Source organism: Salvelinus alpinus, chromosome 3, assembly GCF_045679555.1.
Source record: "Salvelinus alpinus chromosome 3, SLU_Salpinus.1, whole genome shotgun sequence".
In the NCBI taxonomy this organism is placed as follows: Eukaryota; Metazoa; Chordata; class Actinopteri; order Salmoniformes; family Salmonidae; genus Salvelinus; species Salvelinus alpinus.
Window position 1 is genome coordinate 30,279,036 of NC_092088.1, and position 21,546 is coordinate 30,300,581.

Genomic DNA, 21,546 nt, shown 5'->3' on the forward strand with positions numbered 1-21,546 from the left:
TTTTGTGGAAAAAGAACTGGGGGGGCGAAATATATTTCTCCCATGGGCAAAGAAATTCAAAAGGGGTGATGGTTTTAATTAATAATAACTTTGATCCAAATGTGCAACTTGTCCAAACAGATCCTCAAGGTAGATGGATTATTTTAAATATGTTATTGGACAATAAACATATATGGCTTATTAACCTATACGGTCCGAATAATGATGATCCAAGCTTCTTTGACAATATATATAAGAATGTATCAACTCTACAAGCAACACTAGACTCTATTATTATAGTGGGAGATTTTAATACGGTCTTAAATACCTCTATGGACCGGAAAGGAAATCACACTACAAACTATCACCCTCAGGCACTTAAGGAAATCAGGAATGTCATGGATATATTGGAATTAGTGGATATATGGAGACTTAAATACCCTGACCTAGTGAGATATACATGGCGGAGGCTTAATCAAGCTAGTCGCCTTGACTACTTTCTTATATCATTCTCTCTGGCACCAAAAGTTAAAAAGTGTTTGATAGGGGACAGAATGCGGTCGGACCATCACATAATTGGCATATATATTACTCTTACAGAATTTCCACGTGGGCGAGGATATTGGAAATTTAATCAAAGCCTACTAGATGATAAATTGTTTAGAACTAGGACAGAAGAATTTATAACTGACTTTTTTAGACATAACATAGGTACAGCAGATCCCCATATTGTATGGGACACTTTTAAGTGTGCCTTTAGAGGCCATGCAATTCAGTACTCATCTATAAAACAAAAGCAATTTCGATCAAAAGAGTCCATATTAACAAAGGAAATTGAAGGACTAACAGTACAGTTAGATAACAATAAAAACGGTACCATAGAGGCACAGAATAAGTTAGAGGAAAAACAAAAAGAAATGGAGGAACTTATTCAAGAAAGATCCAGTGTAATATATTACAAAAATAAAGCTAACTGGATGGAATATGGGGAAAAATGCACCAAATTCTTTTTCAATCTTCAATATAGAAATGCTACCAAAAAAAACGTATTAAAACTTGTTACAAATGATGGAGTCACGCATGATTCACCAAATGATATTTTGAAAGAGGAAGTAAAGTACTTTAAGAATATATTTTCGTTTCAGGCTCCTCCATCTCCACTAACTGAAACTAATTGTATGGATTTTTTCCCTAATAATAATGTAAAATTAACATCTGTACAGAAAGACTCATGTGAAGGCCTAATTACAGAGGAGGAACTACTTGATGCAATTGGGGCCTTTAAGGATGGGAAAACTCCAGGACTGGATGGCATACCAGTGGAAGTATACAAACATTTTTTTTATATACTCAAAGGACCACTATTAGCTTGTTTTAACCACTCCTATATAAATGATAGATTATCAGACACGCAACAAGAAGGTGTGATATCATTATTACTGAAACAGGACCCAAGTGGTATATATAAAGATCCAGTCCATTTAAAAAATTGGAGACCTCTTACACTTCAGTGTTGTGATGCAAAAATCCTAGCAAAATGCTTGGCGCATAGAATAAAAAAAGTTTTGTCAGATATTATTCATCCTAATCAGACAGGTTTTTTACATGGACGATACATTGGAGATAATATAAGGCAAGTACTGGAAACAATAGAACACTATGAAATATCGGGGACACCAGGCCTGGTTTTCATAGCTGATTTTGAAAAGGCTTTTGATAAAGTACGACTGGAGTTTATATATAAATGCCTAGAATATTTCAATTTTTGGGAATCTCTTATAAAATGGGTAAAAATTATGTATAGTAACCCTAGGTGTAAAATAGTAAATAATGGCTACATCTCAGAAAGTTTTAAACTATCTAGAGGAGTAAAACAAGGTTGTCCACTATCGGCATATCTATTTATTATTGCCATCGAAATGTTAGCTGTTAAAATTAGATCAAACATTAATATTAAGGGATTAGAAATCCAGGGCCTAAAAACTAAGGTGTCATTGTACGCTGATGATTCATGTTTTCTTTTAAAACCACAACTAGAATCTCTCCACGGCCTCTTAGAGGATCTAGATACATTTGCTATCCTCTCTGGATTAAAACCAAATTATGATAAATGTACCATATTACGTATTGGATCACTAAAAAATACACATTTTACATTGCCATGTAGTTTACCAATTAAATGGTCTGACGGTGATGTGGACATACTCGGTATACAAATCCCAAAAGAAAGAAATGATCTCACTCCAATAAATTTTTATAGAAAGTTAGCAAAAATAGATAAGATCTTGCTACCATGGAAAGGAAAATACCTGTCTATTTGTGGGAAAATCACCCTGATTAACTCTTTAATCATATCACAGTTTACCTATTTGCTTATGGTTTTGCCTACACCTAGTGACCTGCTTTTTAAATTATATGAACAAAAAATATTCAATTTTATTTGGAACGGCAAGCCAGATAAAATTAAAAGGGCCTATTTATATAACGAATATGAATTCGGAGGGCAGAAATTATTAAATATTAAAGCATTAGACCTCTCACTAAAGGCATCAGTCATACAAAAGTTATACTTAAATCCAAACTGGTTCTCTAGTAGATTGGTACGAATGTCTCATCCTATGTTCAAGAAGGGCCTTTTTCCCTTTATTCAGATTACACCTGCTCACTTTCGGTTGCTTGAAAAGGAAATAATCTCCAAAATATCTTTATTTTTTAAACAAGCCTTAGAAAGTTGGTTGCAATTTCAGTTTAATCCACCTGAAAGGACGGAACAAATAGTACAACAAATCTTGTGGTTAAATTCAAATATAGTAATTGATAAAAAAAACTGTATTTATCGAAGAAATGTTTAAAAAAGGTATAATTTTTGTGAATGATATCATAAATAGGACTGGTGGAGTAATGTCACACATGCAGCTAACACAGACATATGGAAATGTCTGCTCTACCCAAAATTACAACCAATTAATTGCAGCATTACCACAAAAATGGAAGAGGCAGGTGGAAGGGGATAAAAGTAAGGAACTTGTATGTCGGCCTTATATTAAAGAACATAAATGGTTAAAGAAAAGTGTGATAAATAAAAACATATACCAATTTCATTTAAGGCCCAAAAAACTTACAGCTGTGCCATATAAATTGCAAAATAGTTGGGAAGAGATTTTCAATGTACCCATTCCATGGCACATGGTTTATGAATTGATACGCAAAACAACGCCGGATTCAAAACTTCGAATTTTTCAATTTAAATTATTGTACAAAATTCTTGCAACTAATAGAATGTTATATATATGGGGGATACAATCTTCTCAGCTCTGTAGATTCTGCTGTGAGGAGGCAGAGTCATTAGACCATTTATTTTGGTATTGTCCGCATGTAGCTCGTTTTTGGTCACAGGTCCAGGAATGGTTGAAGAATTGCAACATTTGCGTAGAACTAACGCTACAGATAGCAATACTGGGGGATTTGAAAAGCCATAGTCAATCAATCAATAATATAATAATTATTTTAGCAAAAATGTTTATTTTTAATTTACAATCCGTGGAAGCTATGAGAATAGGAAGATTCAAATCTTTTGTGAAGCATCACAGCACAGCTGAAAAATATATGGCAAATAAAAATCCGAAATGGATGATGTTGGAAGATAGATGGGAAAGGTTGAGTGGAGCTGAAGGGTGGGACTAATAACAAGATAAACAATGTAGGGCATACGGGATCTGTGAAATGTGTATAGGTGCGGAGCTATTGTGAAATAGCACAGTTACAAGTGGAAATCAAACTGGATGGACAACAGAAATAGAGGAAGGACTAAGAACAAACAAGAGAGAAATATTATAAAGTAGACTGTGTCTGTAAATGTGTATAAGATGTATAAATTGAAGGTAAAAACAGAAATGTTTATCAGTTTACTCCAATTGGGGGATCGGTGGTAGGGTTTGCAGGGAATAATAATAAAGGTATACTCTTTTAAAAAAAGTATGTATGTCTATGTAGGTATGTGTATGTATATATGTGTATATGTATGCATACGTGAATGGATATATATATTTACCCAAAAAAATATGGGGGATTGGAAATGATGCAGACAATTACATTGGAAACAACATTCTTTCCGCAATATTAAGCTGATCCACCCCCCAAAAAAAAAAAAAAAAAAAAAAAAAAAACACAATGTGCCATTGGAACACAGGAGTAATGGTTGCTGATAATGGGCCTCTGTACGCCTATGTCGATATTCCATAAAGAAATCAGCCGTTTCCAGCGACAACAGTCATTTACAACATTAACTACACTGTATTTCGGATCAATTTGATGTTATTTTAATGGACAAAAACAAGGACATTTCTAAGTGACACCAAACTTTTGAATGGTAGTGTATATTTACAAAACAATAAATGGGGATTAAAAATTATGCAAACAATTACATTGAGGGAAGCTACAAACTATCTGCAATATTAAAGCTGATATACCCCCTAAAATAAAATAACAATGCCTGCAGTAATGCGTTCGGTACTTCCGTGGCTTCAATGAGAGCAGACATTTCCCATGGGGAAAACAACCTGTGGTTACCTTGGTTACTCCATCAGCTCAAAGCAAAAAACTTGACCTTTTTCAAACACCATTTTCTTGTTGTCTGCTTGTTTTAGTCAAATTAATTTAAGAAAAGTACAATGTCTAAAGATTACTTTTCAACATTGCTAACTCCCCAGCATTCTCGCTACTTAGAAACTCTTAATATTGTAGGGCTACCCTGTCCCTGATTAACCATTTTCATGACGGCGCTAGCCCCGTGAATGAGTGCTAGGTAGCTACCGACCACAACATTAGCAATCTAGCCAAGGCCAACAACACAAGCAAACGGACTATACAGCTTCAAGTAGTGAATGTCTTACTTGTGATTATATGTTTTACACACACATAGCTATGTGTACTTTCCCACTCTCCCTCAATGAATAGCCTGAAGCCACAGGGCTCTCCTTGCAGGAGAAGAAATTTGTTATTTTTTATAATGGGGGTCAATAGAGAAGACCGTTTTTTTCCCGGCAAGGTGTGGGTGGTTTAGGGGAATTCCTTCTTATTATGTGAATATCGACAGGGGAGTATAAGCACAAACACTATGACATAAGCACTGTGTAAAAACACAGGCACTATAATATAAGCATTATGCAGTGCCTTCAGAAAGAGTTCACACCCCTTGACTTTTTCCACATTTTGTTGCGTTACAGCCTGGATATAAAATGTATTAAATTGAAATGTTCTGTTACTGATCTACACACAATACCCCATAATGTGACGCATTACTCAACCTTCGCATCTCCCGAGCCCGTTGGGGAGTTGCAGCGATGAGACAAGATCATAATTGGATCGCAATTGGATATCACGAAATTGGGGAGAAAAGGGAGGTACAGAAAATATGTATTAGAGCTAAGCACAGGCAAAATCCTAGAGGGAAACCTGGTTCAGTCTGCTTTCCAACAGACACTTGGAGATAAATGCACCTTTCTGCAAGACAATAACCTAAAACACAAGGCCAAATATACACTGGAGTTTCTTACCAAGACGATATTGAATGTTCCTGAGTGGCCTAATTAAAGTTTTGACATAAATGAGCTTGAAAATCTATGGCAAGACGTGAACATAGCTGTCTAGCATTGATCAACAACCAACTTGACAGAGCTTGAAGAATTGTTTAAAGAATAATGGCCAAATATTGTACAATCCAGGTGTGGAAAGCTCTTAGAGACTTACCCAAAAAGACTCACAGCTGTAATCAGTGCCAAAGGTGATTCTAACATGTATTGACTCAGGGGGTTGAATACTTTTCTAATCAGGATATATTAGTGTTTTATTTTCCATAAATGCTTAAAAAATATTATATATTTTCTTCCACTTTCAAATGACAGATTACTGTGTGTTGATCGTTGACAAAAATGACAATTAAATCCATTTTAATCTCACTTTGTAACCCAACATAATTTGGAAAAATTCTAGGGGTGTGAATAATTTCTGACAACACTGTATAAGAACAGACACTATATAAGATGAACACTGTGTATAAGCACAGGCATCATTATTTTATACTTGTTTATGTATCATGACTGTGACTTTAAAACAATGATTGGCAATGGACTAGCCTTGTGGCCAAATGCTAACATACTGTAGCAATTTAGCTAATTGTAAGATACTGGAAATCCAGCCATTTCATTGTTATTCAAAATCCTTATAGTTCTGTTCCAAGCCCCGATTTACACAGTTAGCCATGTAAATCATGTTGGATAAAGAAATATTAGCAATGTAAAGAGTAGAAACTCAAGAGTGAATGCTGCACTTCAGGGATTTTTGGTCTGATTATGAAAAGTTATTTGCCATACACACACCTTTCCTTACGGTCATCTGTGTGAAAATACACACTTCACTACAAATCTGTGTTTAGGCTTAGCACATAAAAGAGCTGCAGCACTCTGTTTGCATGGATAACTAACTAGTAAGTCAATTGACTATTCATGTTTGCATGGATAACTACTCAATTGACTATTTATTTTAATAGCAATCCACATAAATTATGTGAGTTATTGATTTTGTCTTATTGATGACTGGCTTCCCAGAACATATGACATACTCAGAAGATTAATTGCCTCAGCAACAGTATTACACATCAAAATTAATGCACTTATTATTTTGTATGTAATTTAAATTTGGTCATTTACATTTTAGTCATTTAGCAGACGCTCTTATCCAGAGCGTAAATTTTCATACTGGTCTGCCGTGGGAATCAAACCCACAACCCTGGCGTTGCAAGCACCATGCTCTACCAACTGAGCCACACAGGTCATGAAATGCAATGTAGCTACTTACCATTTTATGGCATTCAAACATGGTGTGAAATATGCATGATATTTTCTGTCATAGTTGTGAATGGAAGAGGTAGGGTGAAAACTTGAAAAGTCCTTTCATAAGAAATTTGTCAAAAGTGGAACAGCAGCAACGTGTAGCCTATTGCATAATACAGTATGATCACTGACTACATTGTTTCAACAATGAGCTACTTCTCAATTATACAGTGGCAGCTATCTGAATATTTGTAAAAGCATATCCAACATAATTCTATCTCCATCTCATGTGTGTTGTAGATAATCAGTTAAAATCACACATGATCAGTGTCTTACAAGAGAAAACCAAATTAGGCCTAATAAACTTACTATTAATAAATATGTATTTCATTACTTGGAAACATTTATAAGCATTTGATAATGTGAGCATGTGGTAATATATAAAGCATTTATAACGTCTTACTCATATTATAAAGGGTTACCGAAATACATTGAATGCTTTCTTAAAAATTGCTAATACATGAATGAATGAATGGATCAATCAATTAAATTAATCAATACAAATGATTAAGCAGTTACATGGATAGGATACTTACCACTGCACTGACATTCATCAATACGCAGCAGAGAACAATTCTGATTCTCCCCACGGACACCATGACTTCCTTTTGACCTTCAACCTGAACCAAAACTTTTAATCACCAAGACACCTCCTGCTCACAACTCCTTATCCTCTCTAGGGTGCAGAGAAGGGAAACGTCCCCCGAAACATGTAGAGTGGTGGTCCTCGAGGCTGTGTCCCATTGCCGCTCCTATTACCTTGGTGCCTGCACACGTCTCACTGACAGTGATGATGATGTCGTAACTTTGTTTCACAAGAGGCTAAACGCTTAGGTAGGAGGTGATCCTGATAATACTTCTCATGAATGGCACCCCATGAACCATGGCATTGTTGGATGGGAAGTTATTCAATCAACACGTCCAGCTTCTCCCGCACAGCTGAGAGTGACAATAGAATCAGTTGTGGAAGTTAAGTAAAGGATTCTCTATAACCACTGGTAGTCTTCCAATGCGCGCTCTCGTCTCTTTTTTCAATCTTCTGTATGTAGTGCTTCTCTTGTGAACAATGAGCATTGGTAAGGTCAGGTCCCAGTGACTAGGTATGGAATTCCTCATGTATCTCAGGGATGAGTACCTCTACCATGTTCCTTTGTGTGAGCATGATGTTAGTTAGTAAGGGGAGGAGGGAAGAGTAGGAGAGCTGCTCATCTACTGCAGCTCCTTCCATTGTTGACTGTGGGAATGGGCTGTCCTCTTGGCGTTCCACCTCAGTTAACTCTTTGCTGCCTGGTGCAGCCAACAATCCCCATCATGAATCTCTCTCTGTGTTTCTCTCACCCTCCACACCTCCTTTTCTGCTGTGTAGACTACTCTCCCTATCTGCCTCTCCAGGTGACTCAGTATCTCAGGTTTATTCTCTATTCTCGCAGTATCTATTTTTTTCTCCTTCTCTAAAAATGCTCTGTTCAATAGGCCATAATTATCTTTTAGAATGTATATCATCAGAAATGCCATAGTCCATCAAAGACGGGGGGCACACACAAAAAACATACACCATGGAGCAAATGCATCCCATTACATTTTCACATGCTTAAAACAATAATGTCATTCAATGAGAACAATGTATTAACTCTAAAAAAGATTTGAAGTCATACAAATAATTAGCTTATAAAGTCCTCTACAACAAAAACATTAACAAAGAAAATGGTCCTTGTTTTTTTTATATCATTCAAAATATATGTATTTAATGGAAATGAAATCTTAGAAACTGGCTTTAACATGATTATAACAAAACAACGTGCATTACTTTACCTCCAATTGTATCACGAAGACATTTTGAGAGGCTATAAGAAATGTTGGCTTGGTTTTTTTACAACCAAAAGACACACTTTAAATAATGTCTATACAAATGCTGACGATAACATTTACTGTTGGAAATATTGTCTGTCGCCCTCTTGTGGTAACAGTAAATCTTTAAATTGCGGACTTTTATTTTGAAAGGTCCGCTACTTTCGTCACTAGACAACCCGGAAGCGTCAATTTGACCTCAAAGGACACCAACACTTACTCTTTATAAAGTGTACGTTTACGGAAAATGTGATACATTCAATAATTCATACGTTTTCCATTAGGAACAGGCATTATAGCTAGTAAGATAGCAGACCTACTGTTATGTGGTCTTCTTAGCAGCAAGTAGTAACGTCAGCTAGCTAAGCTTATCAAATGTAGGTACTTTTTTACGTGGTCTTCTTAGCAGCAATAGTAACGTTAGCTAGCTAAGCTTATAAAATGTAGGTACTTTTTTTATGTGGTCTTAGCAGCAAGTAGTAACGTTAGCTAGCTAGCTAAGCTTATCAAATGTCGTTTTTTTTTGTTTTACATAAAAGCGAGGCAACTGTCATAAGCCATTTTTACATTTGCACATACGTCCACGTGTTTCTTCTGGTTCTCGCATGTATACCAAACATATAATACTGTTTGTCAATGCAATGCCCTTACATTTTCCTTTTCTGACTCAGAGCAATGGGATGGCGAGTGGTGTTGAGGGGTTTCATGCCTCTGTGTTTACGTCGACTTGCCTACTTGACCACCAACAATTACATGGGTGCAAGGATTCGTCCAGCCCGCACAGACCTGACGGTGACATGTCGCTACCCTCTTTGGACAACCCATCCTGTAAGAACACTACATCTGTGCCCTAACTTGTGTGCTGGTCATAATAAGTGGTCAAAGGTGAAAAATATAAAAGGACCCAAAGATGCAGCCCGGAGTCGAATGTTCATGAAGTTTGGGATGATGATAAGAATTGCAGTCAAAGGTAAGTGTGACTGACAACTTGTTTGCTCCAATTCAATGCACTACATGTGAGCATTATGAGGAATGCTTTGACTGGTGCTGCATCAACCATTCCTGTGATTTGCTTGTTAATTCTGTTTTCTACAGAAGGGAGATCTAGTAATCCAGAATTCAATCTAGCATTGGCGAATGTAGTGGAGCAATGCCGAGGCAAGAACATGCCCAAAGCGTCCATAGAAGCTGCCATCAAGGGAGCGGTAAGTTGACTGACTGATCAAAGTGAAATGTTTTTGTAACACTTATAACACTCGGATATAATGCATTATGATACAATTACACTGAACAAAAATATAAATGCAACAATTTCAAAGATTTTACTGCGTTAATATAAGGAAATCGGTCAATTTAAATAAATTCATTAGGGCCTAATCTATGGATTTCACATGAATGGGAATAAAGATATGCATCTTTTGGTCACAGATACTTAAAAAAAAAAAAAAGTAGGGGCGTGGACAGAAAACCAGTCAGTATCTGGTGTGACCACCATTTGCCTCAAGCAGCGCGACATTTCCTTCGCATCGAGTTGATCAGGCTGTTGATTGTGGCCAGTGGAATGTTGTCCCACTCCTCTTCAATGGTTGTGCGAAGTTGCTGGATATTGGCGGGAACTACCCCACCTCCACCATGGGGGACTCTGTTCACATCAGCAAACCGCTTGCCCACACGACAACATACACGCTGACGTCGTTGAGATCTCGGGATTCATCCGTGAAGAGCACACTTCTCCAACGTGCCAGTGGCCATCAAAGGTGAGCATTTGCCCACTGAAGACGGTTAAGACGCCAAACTGCAGTCAGGTCAAGACCCTGGTGTGTCTAAAGATTTCTTACAGTTTGTGCAGAAATTCTTCAGTTGTACAAATCCACAGTTTCATTAGCTGTCCGGGTGGCTGGTCTCAGACGATCCCACAGGTGATGAAGTTGGATGTGGAGGTTCTGGGCTGGCATGGTTACACGTGGTCTGCGGTTGAGGCCAGTTGAACGTACTGCCAAATTCTCTAAATTGACGTTGGAGGCAGCTTATGGTAGAGAAATAAACATTCAATTTTCTTGCAACAGCTCTTGTGAACATTCCTGCAGTCAGCATGCCAATTGCATGCTACCTCAACTTGAGACATCTGTGGCATTGTGTTGTGTGACAAAACTGCACATTTTAGAGTAGCCTTTAATTGTCCCCAGCACAATGTCCACCTGTGTAACGATCACTTCTTGATATGCCACACCTGTCAGGTGGATGAATTATCTTTGCAAAGGAGAAATGCTCACTAACAGGGATGTAAACAAATTTGTGCACAAAATTTGAGACAAATAAGCTTTTGTGCATATGGAACATTTCAGTGATTTTTAATTTATTTATTTCAGCTCATGAAACATTTGTGAAATCGAGTCAGACTCGAGTCCACACCTCTGCTTTTGTCCTCTTCTCAGGAAAAGTCCAAGGCAGGAACCCAGCACACATATGAAGCCAGGGGGCCTGGTGGCTGCATGCTGCTCATCGATATGCTAACTGACAACAACACCCGAAGTCACCAGGAACTCAAACATCTGCTCAACAAACACGGGTCAGATTGGGGGGGGGGGGGGGGGGGGTTTGTGATGGTAAATGTTTTAAGTGTTTCTTATGTTCAGTTTAGATAGTTTTCATTATGTTGTGAGTAATTGCATTATGTCAGAGAGCCAGAGTCTGTATGTTTACTGATCCATTGTTTATTTTTCTGTGTTTGTCCACAGGGCAGCGCTGTGCGACGGGGTGCGTCATAACTTCAGCAGGAAGGGGGTGGTGGTGGCGCAGGGGCAGGGTGTGTCGTCCGAGCGAGCTCTGGAACTGGCCATCGAGGCGGGGGCCGAGGACGTCCAAGAAACAGAGGATGAGGATGATAAGTCCCTCCTACAGGTGAGACGTGGTTAGGGTCAATACATGCAGGAGTGCACTGATTTGGCCCTCGAGGGCTGCAGACCTTCTGGACTATGGAAAAACCAGGGCTGTGTTCATTAGGCACCAAACATGAAAAAAATGATTGAAATAGGGTCTACCTGGATGATTTTTCCATTGCAAACCATTTTATAACACCCTAATGAACACAACCCAGGGGTTTTCACATCAATGTATAACATGAGTTGAACAAGGAAATATTGTGCCAGGGACAAATTCAAACCTGACCTCGAGGGTCTGAGTTGTACACCCTTGAACTAGTGTCCTATCCAGCATCAATACATTACTTTCTCTCTCTGTCAGTTTGTGTGTGACATGACAGAGCTGAAGAAGGTGCGGACCTCGCTGGAAGAACTGGGGGTGCGCACTGTGTCCGCTAGCCTGGAGTTTGTGTCCCACAAACCCACGCAGCTTCCACAAGCCCAGCTGGAGGCAGCCTTATCTCTGATAGAAGCCCTGAGCGACTGCCTAGACGTGGTGCGGGTCTGGGACAACATCCAGGCCCATGACTGACAGTCATTATGTACTATTGTCATATTACATATTATGGACATTTCACGTTAGGATATATTGCACGTTTGGAAATTTGAATTGAGCAGACAAATCTTAACACCAGATCTGCTCATCTATGGACTGTACAAAAGTCATGGTTGCAGTTATTTTAAGAAGACATTGTCAGTGCTAAGAAAAATGCATTTATCTGGAAACTCGGGAGCAAGAGAAGTTGGACAGGATTCAGACTTGAGATCTTTGTGTTTAACTCAAATTTTCACCCAAGTCTCCCAAGTCTGAGTTGCAGGTGCTTATTTCAACTCTGAATCGTCCCGATTGTGACTAGCCAGACTGAGTCTGTGAGGTAAAAGGAGTTTGTGTCAGGAAACCTCTTGTGTACCTGCTTAAAGGATATCTTGGATATGAATGTAAAAACAACTATCATGTCCAAATAAAACTATTTAATTTCTGTGTAAACTGCTCAGAACTCTGGAAGGACTTGGCTACAATGTCACTGCATGAATGTGAAGTTATCAAACATGCATTATCTAATACTGTTTGTTTCAGCACTGTTGATATAGTAAATCATCAACACGTAATCATTTCAGCCTTTCTTGGAACAAATATGATGGGGAAACTATTCCTAAACAAAATGCATAAAGATCAACAATGTCAGTTTGGTTTATTGTTTTCCATGATAAACATTTCATCAGGAAGGAAAAGGCGCAACTCGCTCGCGATTAAAAACGTGGTACTTTATTTTTCTAAATATTACAAATTGTGACGTTTTGCCATTCAATGGCCTTCATCAGACTCATGATAAATGTTACAAGTCTTTGTGCTCATACAATATAGAACATAAAACCTACCTATAATGTTCTCAATCATAAAGGGTGCTGAATTGATTTCATATTTCTATTAGTAACATTTAATATAATCAACATATCTGATCTGGCAAAAAATTGCTTATTTTAACCTTTACTTTATTTTGTGACAGGAAACGGTCTGACCTTTACAAAGCCTGCTCCCAGATATGTTTGTGCTTTTTCACACTCCATTGATGTCCTTGTCAAGCCAAACATGACAAGGAATTGTCATGATAACACAAACAGACTGGAACTCTGGCTAAGTCCTCCATCCATCTCAGTGGCTTATCTTGTACACCACATCTCCAACCTGCAGGATCCCAGTCTTGCTGACGGTGTACATCTGTCCAAACAGTGGCGATGTCTTATAGATGTGCTTCTCAGCTTCATCACACAGTCTGTAGTTTTTTAGCGTCTCCAGTGGCTGTTTCCTACTGATGACTCCTGTTTCAGGGTCGACCGTGGTGAAGATGCACCTTCCGCACGCCATCACGCGGTGCATCCGCACATCGCCAATCTGGATGTCTTCCCAAGAATCCTCATCAAAGGCTTCGCAACTGCTAACAATGATATTTGGTCGAAAGCGTGCAACTGTGACGTCATTCTCCAGCCTGCTGTTTAGATCCTTCACAGAGGCTTCAGACAGCAACATGATCGGACCACAATCAGGGTATGCCATTTTTTCCGTCTGAGGATAGAGAGACTCCATCTCTGCTGGCCTCCTGGGCTTCATGTGGGGCTCAAAGTGCACCAAGCGAAAGGTTTTTCCAGCAGCCAGGTAGCTGGTGAGCCAGTTAGACACTTCGTCGCCACAGTCCCTGCCTTGGATATCGCTGCTAAACACCCTGCAGTTGATGATGGGATTGTCAGGCTGCAGAACGGGGAACCTCAGCTGCTCCACGTCGGGTCCATTCAGACACATCTGTCCCCCGTCACTGGTCAACGCCACCAGCACCAGGCGAGGCTCTTGCCTCCCCGTCACCATGTGGCCATCCTCAGTGATCACCAGCCAGTGCCTGCATTAAAACACAAAGGGGGGAGAGGGGGCCAGCCATTATCACCTCGCTTCTGTAGCCTCAGTCAATAGGGGACTTTCTTTTCTATGCACACTCAGACTCACACACATACACGGACAGTCCAGCACACTACATAAGCTCACACACAAAACACACGTCAAATACACTGCTACTCTGTTTATTATATATCCTGATTGCCTAGTGTAAGAAAAACTTTTATGCTAATATAAGCTTGAAGCCAAGATAGGCCTTTATATCCATGCATTAGCTTGTAATACCCAATAGGCAAAGCAAATGAACATTATATTACAAGTAATGTTTGCAGTTGCATAACCAGCTTCTGGCAAGCCATGCTAATGTTTCCACATACAGCCAAAGAAAACAGGAACTGAGTCAAACCGCAGAGGTCTAAGGGACTTCATCTTGTGATGACATATCTGCTGATGCCTGGAAGACACACAGACACACACACCCCACCCACGCACATTCACACTCAAACACAGAGAACCACACACACCGCATTAATACCTAATAGAGCTTCTAGGGATCCTAAGCTTATCAACATTGTGTACATGCAAGCTGTTTCGCAAATCAAAACAGACATTAAGCAAGGGATATTCAGGAACATGGCAACAACAACCTTGGGCCAATAAGCGGGGACTACGCCCGGACCAGGACCAATCCCAAGACCAGGACTCCTAGAATCAACCTACTTTTTGTATTGTATAAAACATGTATACTACCTGTTTTAGGGGCTCTCTTTTCTGACTCCCTCAGAGTTCTAAGAACAGAGCCCGTATACGCTGTACCAAATACTTTTACTCTGAATAAACTGCTGATTGTTAAACTTCAACTCCTCGTCTGAACCGATCCTTGACCGACTCGCTCACCTGAACACCTCACCTTTTATCAACAGAACTTTGGTAGCAGAGGATGGTTTCTTAAAACCCATAAAACGTGAGAGTGCGGGAGCGAATTGGTGAAAGGACGGCTCAAGGAGACAGACGAGCCAATTCGGGGGAGGACAAAACTCTGCTCAACTCGGGGAACTGATCTCAGGTCGACCACTAAAAAGGTAAGCAAAACCTGTTAAAACGAACTTTGCATATTGTCGAATAGTTCAATACCAAATTTAAGATCAGTAGTACCGAGTGTGAGTATGAATTTTGTGTAAATTTATTACTAAATTTCTACCAAGCAGTGAAGTAAAGGAATTGTGGAAATTCTATTGAATGTTGAAAAGTGTAATGTTACAGACTTGATTGAATGTTTGTTTGAGATACTATTCATAGATGTCGGTAGTGTCCGAATGAGGAATAGATCTAGTTTTAAAGTGCAGAGATACTATTCATAGATGTCGGTAGTGTCCGAATGAGGAATAGATCTAGTTTTAAAGTGCAGAGATACTATTCATAGATGTCGGTAGTGTCCGAATGAGGAATAGATCTAGTTTTAAAGTGCAGAGATACTATTCAGAGATATCGGTAGTGTCCGAATGAGGAATAGATCTAGTGTTTGAATATGACCAATAGTTCGGTTGATACTAGTACCAGGTGATTTACATACCATAACTTTGCTCATGACTGGTTAAATGTGTTGTAGAGTTGCTACCTGAGTACGCGTGGTATACGAATGAGGCATATTGTTGATTGAATAGTAAACCAACAGACCGGCTGTGACCGGTGAGGTTTTAACTGTACACAGCATTTCACAAGGGTTTAATTGGGTTGCATGTCTCATCTAACTCTGGGTATACGACGGAGGAGCTCTGAGATAAGACAGAGTACGAGTAATTGTTTCTCCAAGAATACATCGCTGTCTCAAGGCAGTGACGGGCTAAGTATATTCAGATAGTCAAAATAAAAGCCGAAAGCCATGGCAGCTTCACAAACTCCAAAACTGAAATTTAACGAGTATTTAGATCAGCGGTTGCAGGAAAGAGCAGGGGGAAAAATACAATGGAAAGAATGTAAGAAAGTGTGGGAAGGGTTAAAATTGAAATGGGTACAAGGAGGATATTTGGCTGGGGCAGGAACAACACCCACAGGGTGCCAGTTAAATACCATGGAAGGAGAGCTAAGAGAGGGAAAGCAAAGTGCAAGAAACAGCGAAGTAGAGTTGAATAAACAGTATGTATTCAGAAAGGAAGGAACTAAGCAGAGAGAGAGAGCAGAGGCTGAGTTGAAAATAGGCACTTGGGCTATCGAGGAGATCCGAAGATACCAAATGACTAAAAAAGCGGAAGTAATGGCAGTAGTCACTGACATAAAAGAAGGAGGGGACCCTACCACCCCACCAGCCTATCCAGACAAAGGACAATCACCCAACCAACGCCTCTATCCAAACCTGCCAGAAGAGTACAGACCCCCACCTTACTCGCCTCCCTCAGCCTTACCACCAGCTACTGTGCAGGCCCCTGTACTAACTGTGAGAGGGGGAGTGGTGAAGGGGGAAGTGGCAGTACGCCTGATGGAGGGAACAATCGATGTTGTGGATCTGGAGCCCCCTGGAGTTCTCTACTCTATGGACACTGGGAATTTGGGTTCCCCTGGAGGACGATCAACAAGCAACCCATTTATTTTTTCTGAGGAGACAAGACTGCTGTCACGGCTCACTCCGAACCCCAGGACACAGGAAGAACCACTGGGGAACAATGACTTTCTGATATCGGGATCTTTTTCACATCAAAGAACTACAGCTCTCAGCAGGATCATATGAACACTCAGTTTGGGGACAGAGGGGAGCCACAAAAGGGATGGATGACCTCTGGCGTTCCCATGATGGAAGACTGGTGGCACCAGCGAATCTGTGCCCAGAACTCATCAGAGAAGCCCATGGTCTGACACATGAAGGAAAACTGAGAACACTACAAAAAGTTTCCTATGTATGGTGGCATCCATATATGAAGGAAATGACTGACCTGTTTTGTGACAGTTGCACTATCTGTGGAAATTACAACCCAAAGAAACCATACCAAACACCAATGGGTCATTACCCGGTACCCAATGCCTGTTTTCAAGACATCAGCATAGATTACACAGACATGGGAGCAGAGCAAGTGAAAGGGGGAAAGAGGTATTTGCTAGTAATGGTAGACAGATTCTCCAAATGGGTAGAAGCAATCCCAACAGCCAAAGAGGATGCGAAGTCTGTCATTAAGTGGCTACAAACGGAACTCATACCTAGGTATGGGGTCCCGCGACAAATCAGATCCGACAATGGGTCCCACTTCTCCAATCAACACCTGAGACAGGTTGAGGAGAGGTTTGGCATTACACACAAATTCGGTTCGGTGTATAAGCCGCAATCGCAGGGACTTGTGGAACGCTGTAACCAAACTTTGAAGGCTAAGATAGCTAAGGTTTGTGCAGGGACAAAATTGACGTGGGTGGAAGCCCTGCCCCTGGCACTGATGGCCATGAGGTCCTCACCAGGTGCAGGGACACATCTTTCACCCCATGAGATAATGACAGGCCGAGTGATGCCTGGGCCGCCAAGAGAGGGAGGTCATATGCCCCCTCTTGATGTCCACCAGATAGGAATGTCTGACTATGTAAAAAAAAACTGACCGAATTATCTGCAGCTCTCTCCATACAGATACACCGTGTCGCAGAGGGGGAGCTGACGGATGACCAGGGACAACCAAGGGTAAAGGTTGGAGACTGGGTAAGGATCAAGGTCCACAAAAGCTAGTCACTTTTCTCCCTACCCACATGTAAATACTGTATTGCCTCAATTACCTCGTACCCCTGCACATTGACTCGGTACTAGTAATCCTTGTATATAGCCTTATTGTGTTACTATTTCCTTTTTTATTTAGCAAATATTTGTCTTTTTAATTCTGCATTGTTGGAAATGGGCTCGTAAGTATTTCACTGTAAAGTCTACACCTGTTGTATTCGGCGCATGTGAACAATAACATTTTATTTGACTTAACATTCTACAAAACACATGTTATACAAGAATTCGCTGCTATGCACGAGCTCAGTACGGTATTAAAACTCCAGTTTAGTTTCATTTCAAGACAACAGCAGTTACCTAGCCAAAGCCCTCGACTACAACCATCTTTACCTCTGCACTGTTTCGAGAAAAGTTACTGTTCCCTGTAGCTGCATCAATGCACTCTTCACATTGATTTATACACTAGATTACGTACGGAACGCTGTTTTGAAGCCACCGCGCCTCCATTTTGGCACTCCCCCACCATTGTAAAAAAGTTTTGGGGAAGCTAAAGAAATGCATTTATTAATGTCTACATTTGTTTTTGCCACATGTATTATATTACAGACACCATAATGCATACTCTTAAATTATATTATGGGAGCTAAACATAAAAATATATTTTTTAAATTAAAAACTATTTAAAGTATAATTTTTTTTAAGTATTAATGTTACTGTCCCTACAACAACAACAAATACTTAAATACATACAATTTCTCCTTGAAACATTTAAATGAAAAACTATGGAACTACATGTTGGGGTTTCAATTACTGTCACCCGGTGGACCATGTAGGCAGGTTTTGCAATGGGTGAACATTGATTCCATTCCTTTTGGAACCGGGCTGCCTCCCGGGAGTGAGCCAGGTGCCCCGTTCAAAACCCATGGCAAAGTGAGCTATAAACAATGTGAAGTAGGAGCAGGTAGAGTAATGAGTAGATTTATGTGTTTTCACATGGAAAAGTGATGCAGCCTTGTTGACAAAATGGCACAGATTACTGTTTGATTTGAGAAGGGCGCTCCTCCCTCCCCTCTTTTGTCCGATGACATAACAGGCCTTTTTTTAATTTAACCTTTGTTTAAAAAGTGCAAGGTGCCAATATATTTGACTGGATCTGTACATTGTTGAATGGTACCTCATCAGAATGACCACCACAACATTTCCATGGCATGTTCTGACCTTTTACTTAAGTGATTCACTTGAATAATTGATAAACATACTATTTGTTATTGTTGTTGTTAGGGTTAGGCAACATGCAATTACTTCGATCAATAAATGTGAGAAAGGATGATGACAACATAAAATACAGTTGCTGTTGACATGGCTTATGTAACGTTTGGGACCAGTACAAGCAGTGTATTAGCGACTTGTAAAAAAAACGTATTGCAATAATATATTAGGAAAAAGTCCGAATAAAATGTTACTAACCTATCTCGAAGTTCACCGTACTTCAAACCGATCGGTTGACATTCTGCAAGGGCCACGGACACAGCTCTACCCGACTTCAGTGGGTGAATGAGTAGCTGTGACACAACTCCCACACGGTTAAGTTTATTCGGCCTTAGTAAAAACTTATATCCAAGTCCAAGTGCGACAACAGTAATACCACCACCTACAGCCCAGAGCTGCGCTTTCGTATATATAAATGTAAACGCATTTCTCAACACCTCTACTAAGTTCATCTTTGCGTTTAGAAGGCGCAACAGATATACATTGAACTTGGCAAAAATAACACCTCAGTAAAGGGGGCTGGTCTGTGATGACGTCGGAGAACGGCTTTTATTACCGCGTTCAAAACAACTCGGAAACTTGGAAATCGGAAATCTCAGACTTTTTACTTCAGTGCTTCAAAACAACTGGGAACTCGGGGGAAAAAAAGAGCTCCAGCTGGGAAAAATCGATGTGAATAGTCATCCAACAAGGAATTCCAACCCGAGAACCTAGTTGTTTTGAACGCAGCATTAATGCTGTGTTCATGCGCTAGTTGGAACTAGGAAACTCTGAAATGTCTGACTTGATAACTGGTTGGAGCTATTTGAAGTCGTGAAGTTTACATACACTTAGATTGGAGTCATTAAAAACTCGTTTTTCAACCACTCCACAAATTTCTTGTTAACAAACTATAGTTTTGGCAAGTCGGTTAGGACATCTACTTTGTGCATGACACAAGTCATTTTTCCAACAATTGTTTACAGACAGATTATTTCACTTATAATTCACTGTCTATTTATTTCTTGTGACACAATTTTTATTTTATATTTTTGTATCTTTGTCTTTAACTCTGCATTGTTGGAAAATGACACAGAAGTACTTTTATTTGTTTGCTTCACTTTCAATGAGGGACATTAATTTTGAAAGCAAAACACACACGCACGCACGCACGCACACACACACACACACACACACACACACACACACACACACACACACACACACACACACACACACACACACACACACACACACACATACAGAGGATGACAGTGGCCAGTGGCCAGTGACCATAGCCAGTGCTATGGTCACTGGCCACTGTCATCCTCTGTATGTGTGTGTGTGTGTGTGTGTGTGTGTGTGTGTGTGTGTGTGTGTGTGTGTGTGTGTGTGTGTGTGTGTGTGTGTGTGTGTGTGTGTGTGTGTGTGTGTGTGTGTGTGTGTGCGTGCGTGCGTGTGTGTTTTGCTTTCAAAATTAATGTCCCTCATTGAAAGTGTACATAAACATAAACATTGCTATAACACCAAAAGCATGCATAATAAGTATTTACAGTCAACAAAAATTATTAACTGAATAATAAATAATATAAATAAATAAATTAGAAAACAATTATTTGTGTTGTTAGATGTGACTGTAAACCAATAAAGGCCATGTTAGCTGACTGATATTATCTCATTGTAGAACAGGGCTAACATTTTTCTAATATCTTTTTGTTAACTGTCCCTTTAATTGCACATTTTAGTTAATTGTCCCTTTAATTGCAGGCACCTCTGAGCCATAGAGATGTATAGAGATCACAACGTATCAGTCCACAATGGTGCTGCCTTTCGTAATATAGGCTTTTGGGTACCAGAGATCTCTGTACATCTCTATGCTCTGAGCAATCCAGCTATAATGCTTCATGGCAAAGCAATCGCTGAATGTCTTGAACAGTCGGGTCTAAATACATAACTTTCATAGCTCTACAATAAAGAATGCAACCTACACACTTCCTTAAACCTAAAATAAGTAAAGAGGTAATTTTGTGTGGAAGTCAAACATTTTGTTTTACGTCGGAGGTAGACACATTGCATATGCTCAGAATGACAAATCGATCCCTTTACATAGCCATTCGCCCCTTTGTCTATAGGAGGGACGCATGCTGTTTAAATGGCCCAAATGTTGATTTTTAGAAGTGAACAGATTTTGACAATCACCAATGTCATGATGTTTGGTAAAGTAATAAAGGGGAAATATTTATGTGTGTGTGTGTGTGTGTGTGTGTGTGTGTGTGTGTGTGTGTGTGTGTGTGTGTGTGTGTGTGTGTGTGTGTGTGTGTGTGTGTGTGTGTGTGTGTGTGTGTGTGTGTGTACACCTGTCAAAAGTTTAGACACCTACTCGTTCAAGGGTTTTTCTTTATTTTTACTATTTTCTGGATTTTAAAATAATTGTGAAGACATCAAAACAATGAAATAACACATATGGAATCATATAGTAACCAAAAAGGTGTTAAACAAATCAAAATATATTTTAGGTTATTCAAAGTAGTCACCCTTTGCCTTGATGACAGCTTTGCAAACTCTCTCAACCAGCTTCACAAGGTA

The 21,546-nt window shown here is 39.7% G+C and overlaps 3 protein-coding genes across 6 annotated transcripts in view; 1 reads left to right on the forward strand and 2 right to left on the reverse strand.

Annotated features, from left to right (window-relative positions):
- pth3r (parathyroid hormone 3 receptor) overlaps nt 1-8,078 on the reverse strand; it is an 80,553-nt gene extending 72,475 nt beyond the window's left edge. Inside the window, exon 1 of the mRNA XM_071392489.1 lies at nt 7,406-8,078. Coding sequence (XP_071248590.1) covers nt 7,406-7,468 — 63 coding nt within the window. The 5' untranslated portion in view covers nt 7,469-8,078. The remainder of the gene's footprint in view (nt 1-7,405) is intronic.
- Nucleotides 8,079-8,857: 779 nt separating this feature from the next.
- taco1 (translational activator of mitochondrially encoded cytochrome c oxidase I) lies at nt 8,858-14,884 on the forward strand. 4 transcript variants are annotated; one of them, XM_071392491.1, is made up of 6 exons: nt 8,858-8,949; nt 9,389-9,687; nt 9,813-9,922; nt 11,153-11,286; nt 11,456-11,618; nt 11,961-14,884. In XM_071392491.1, exons 2-6 carry the CDS (start codon nt 9,393-9,395, stop codon nt 12,168-12,170), a joined length of 912 nt encoding a protein of 303 aa, XP_071248592.1. In that variant the 5' UTR covers nt 8,858-8,949; nt 9,389-9,392; the 3' UTR covers nt 12,171-14,884. The 4 variants fall into 4 exon arrangements, with proteins under 4 accessions (XP_071248592.1, XP_071248593.1, XP_071248594.1 ...); XM_071392492.1 differs by having other exon boundaries at nt 8,873-9,094; XM_071392493.1 differs by lacking the exon at nt 8,858-8,949 and adding an exon at nt 9,143-9,160.
- On the reverse strand, nt 12,884-19,530 carry LOC139570542 (mitochondrial amidoxime-reducing component 1-like). The gene is made up of 2 exons (XM_071392490.1): nt 19,180-19,530; nt 12,884-14,031 (listed from the first exon to the last, which is right to left on the reverse strand). Exons 1-2 carry the CDS (start codon nt 19,431-19,433, stop codon nt 13,293-13,295), a joined length of 993 nt encoding a protein of 330 aa, XP_071248591.1. The 5' UTR covers nt 19,434-19,530; the 3' UTR covers nt 12,884-13,292.
- Nucleotides 19,531-21,546: the final 2,016 nt, after the last annotated feature.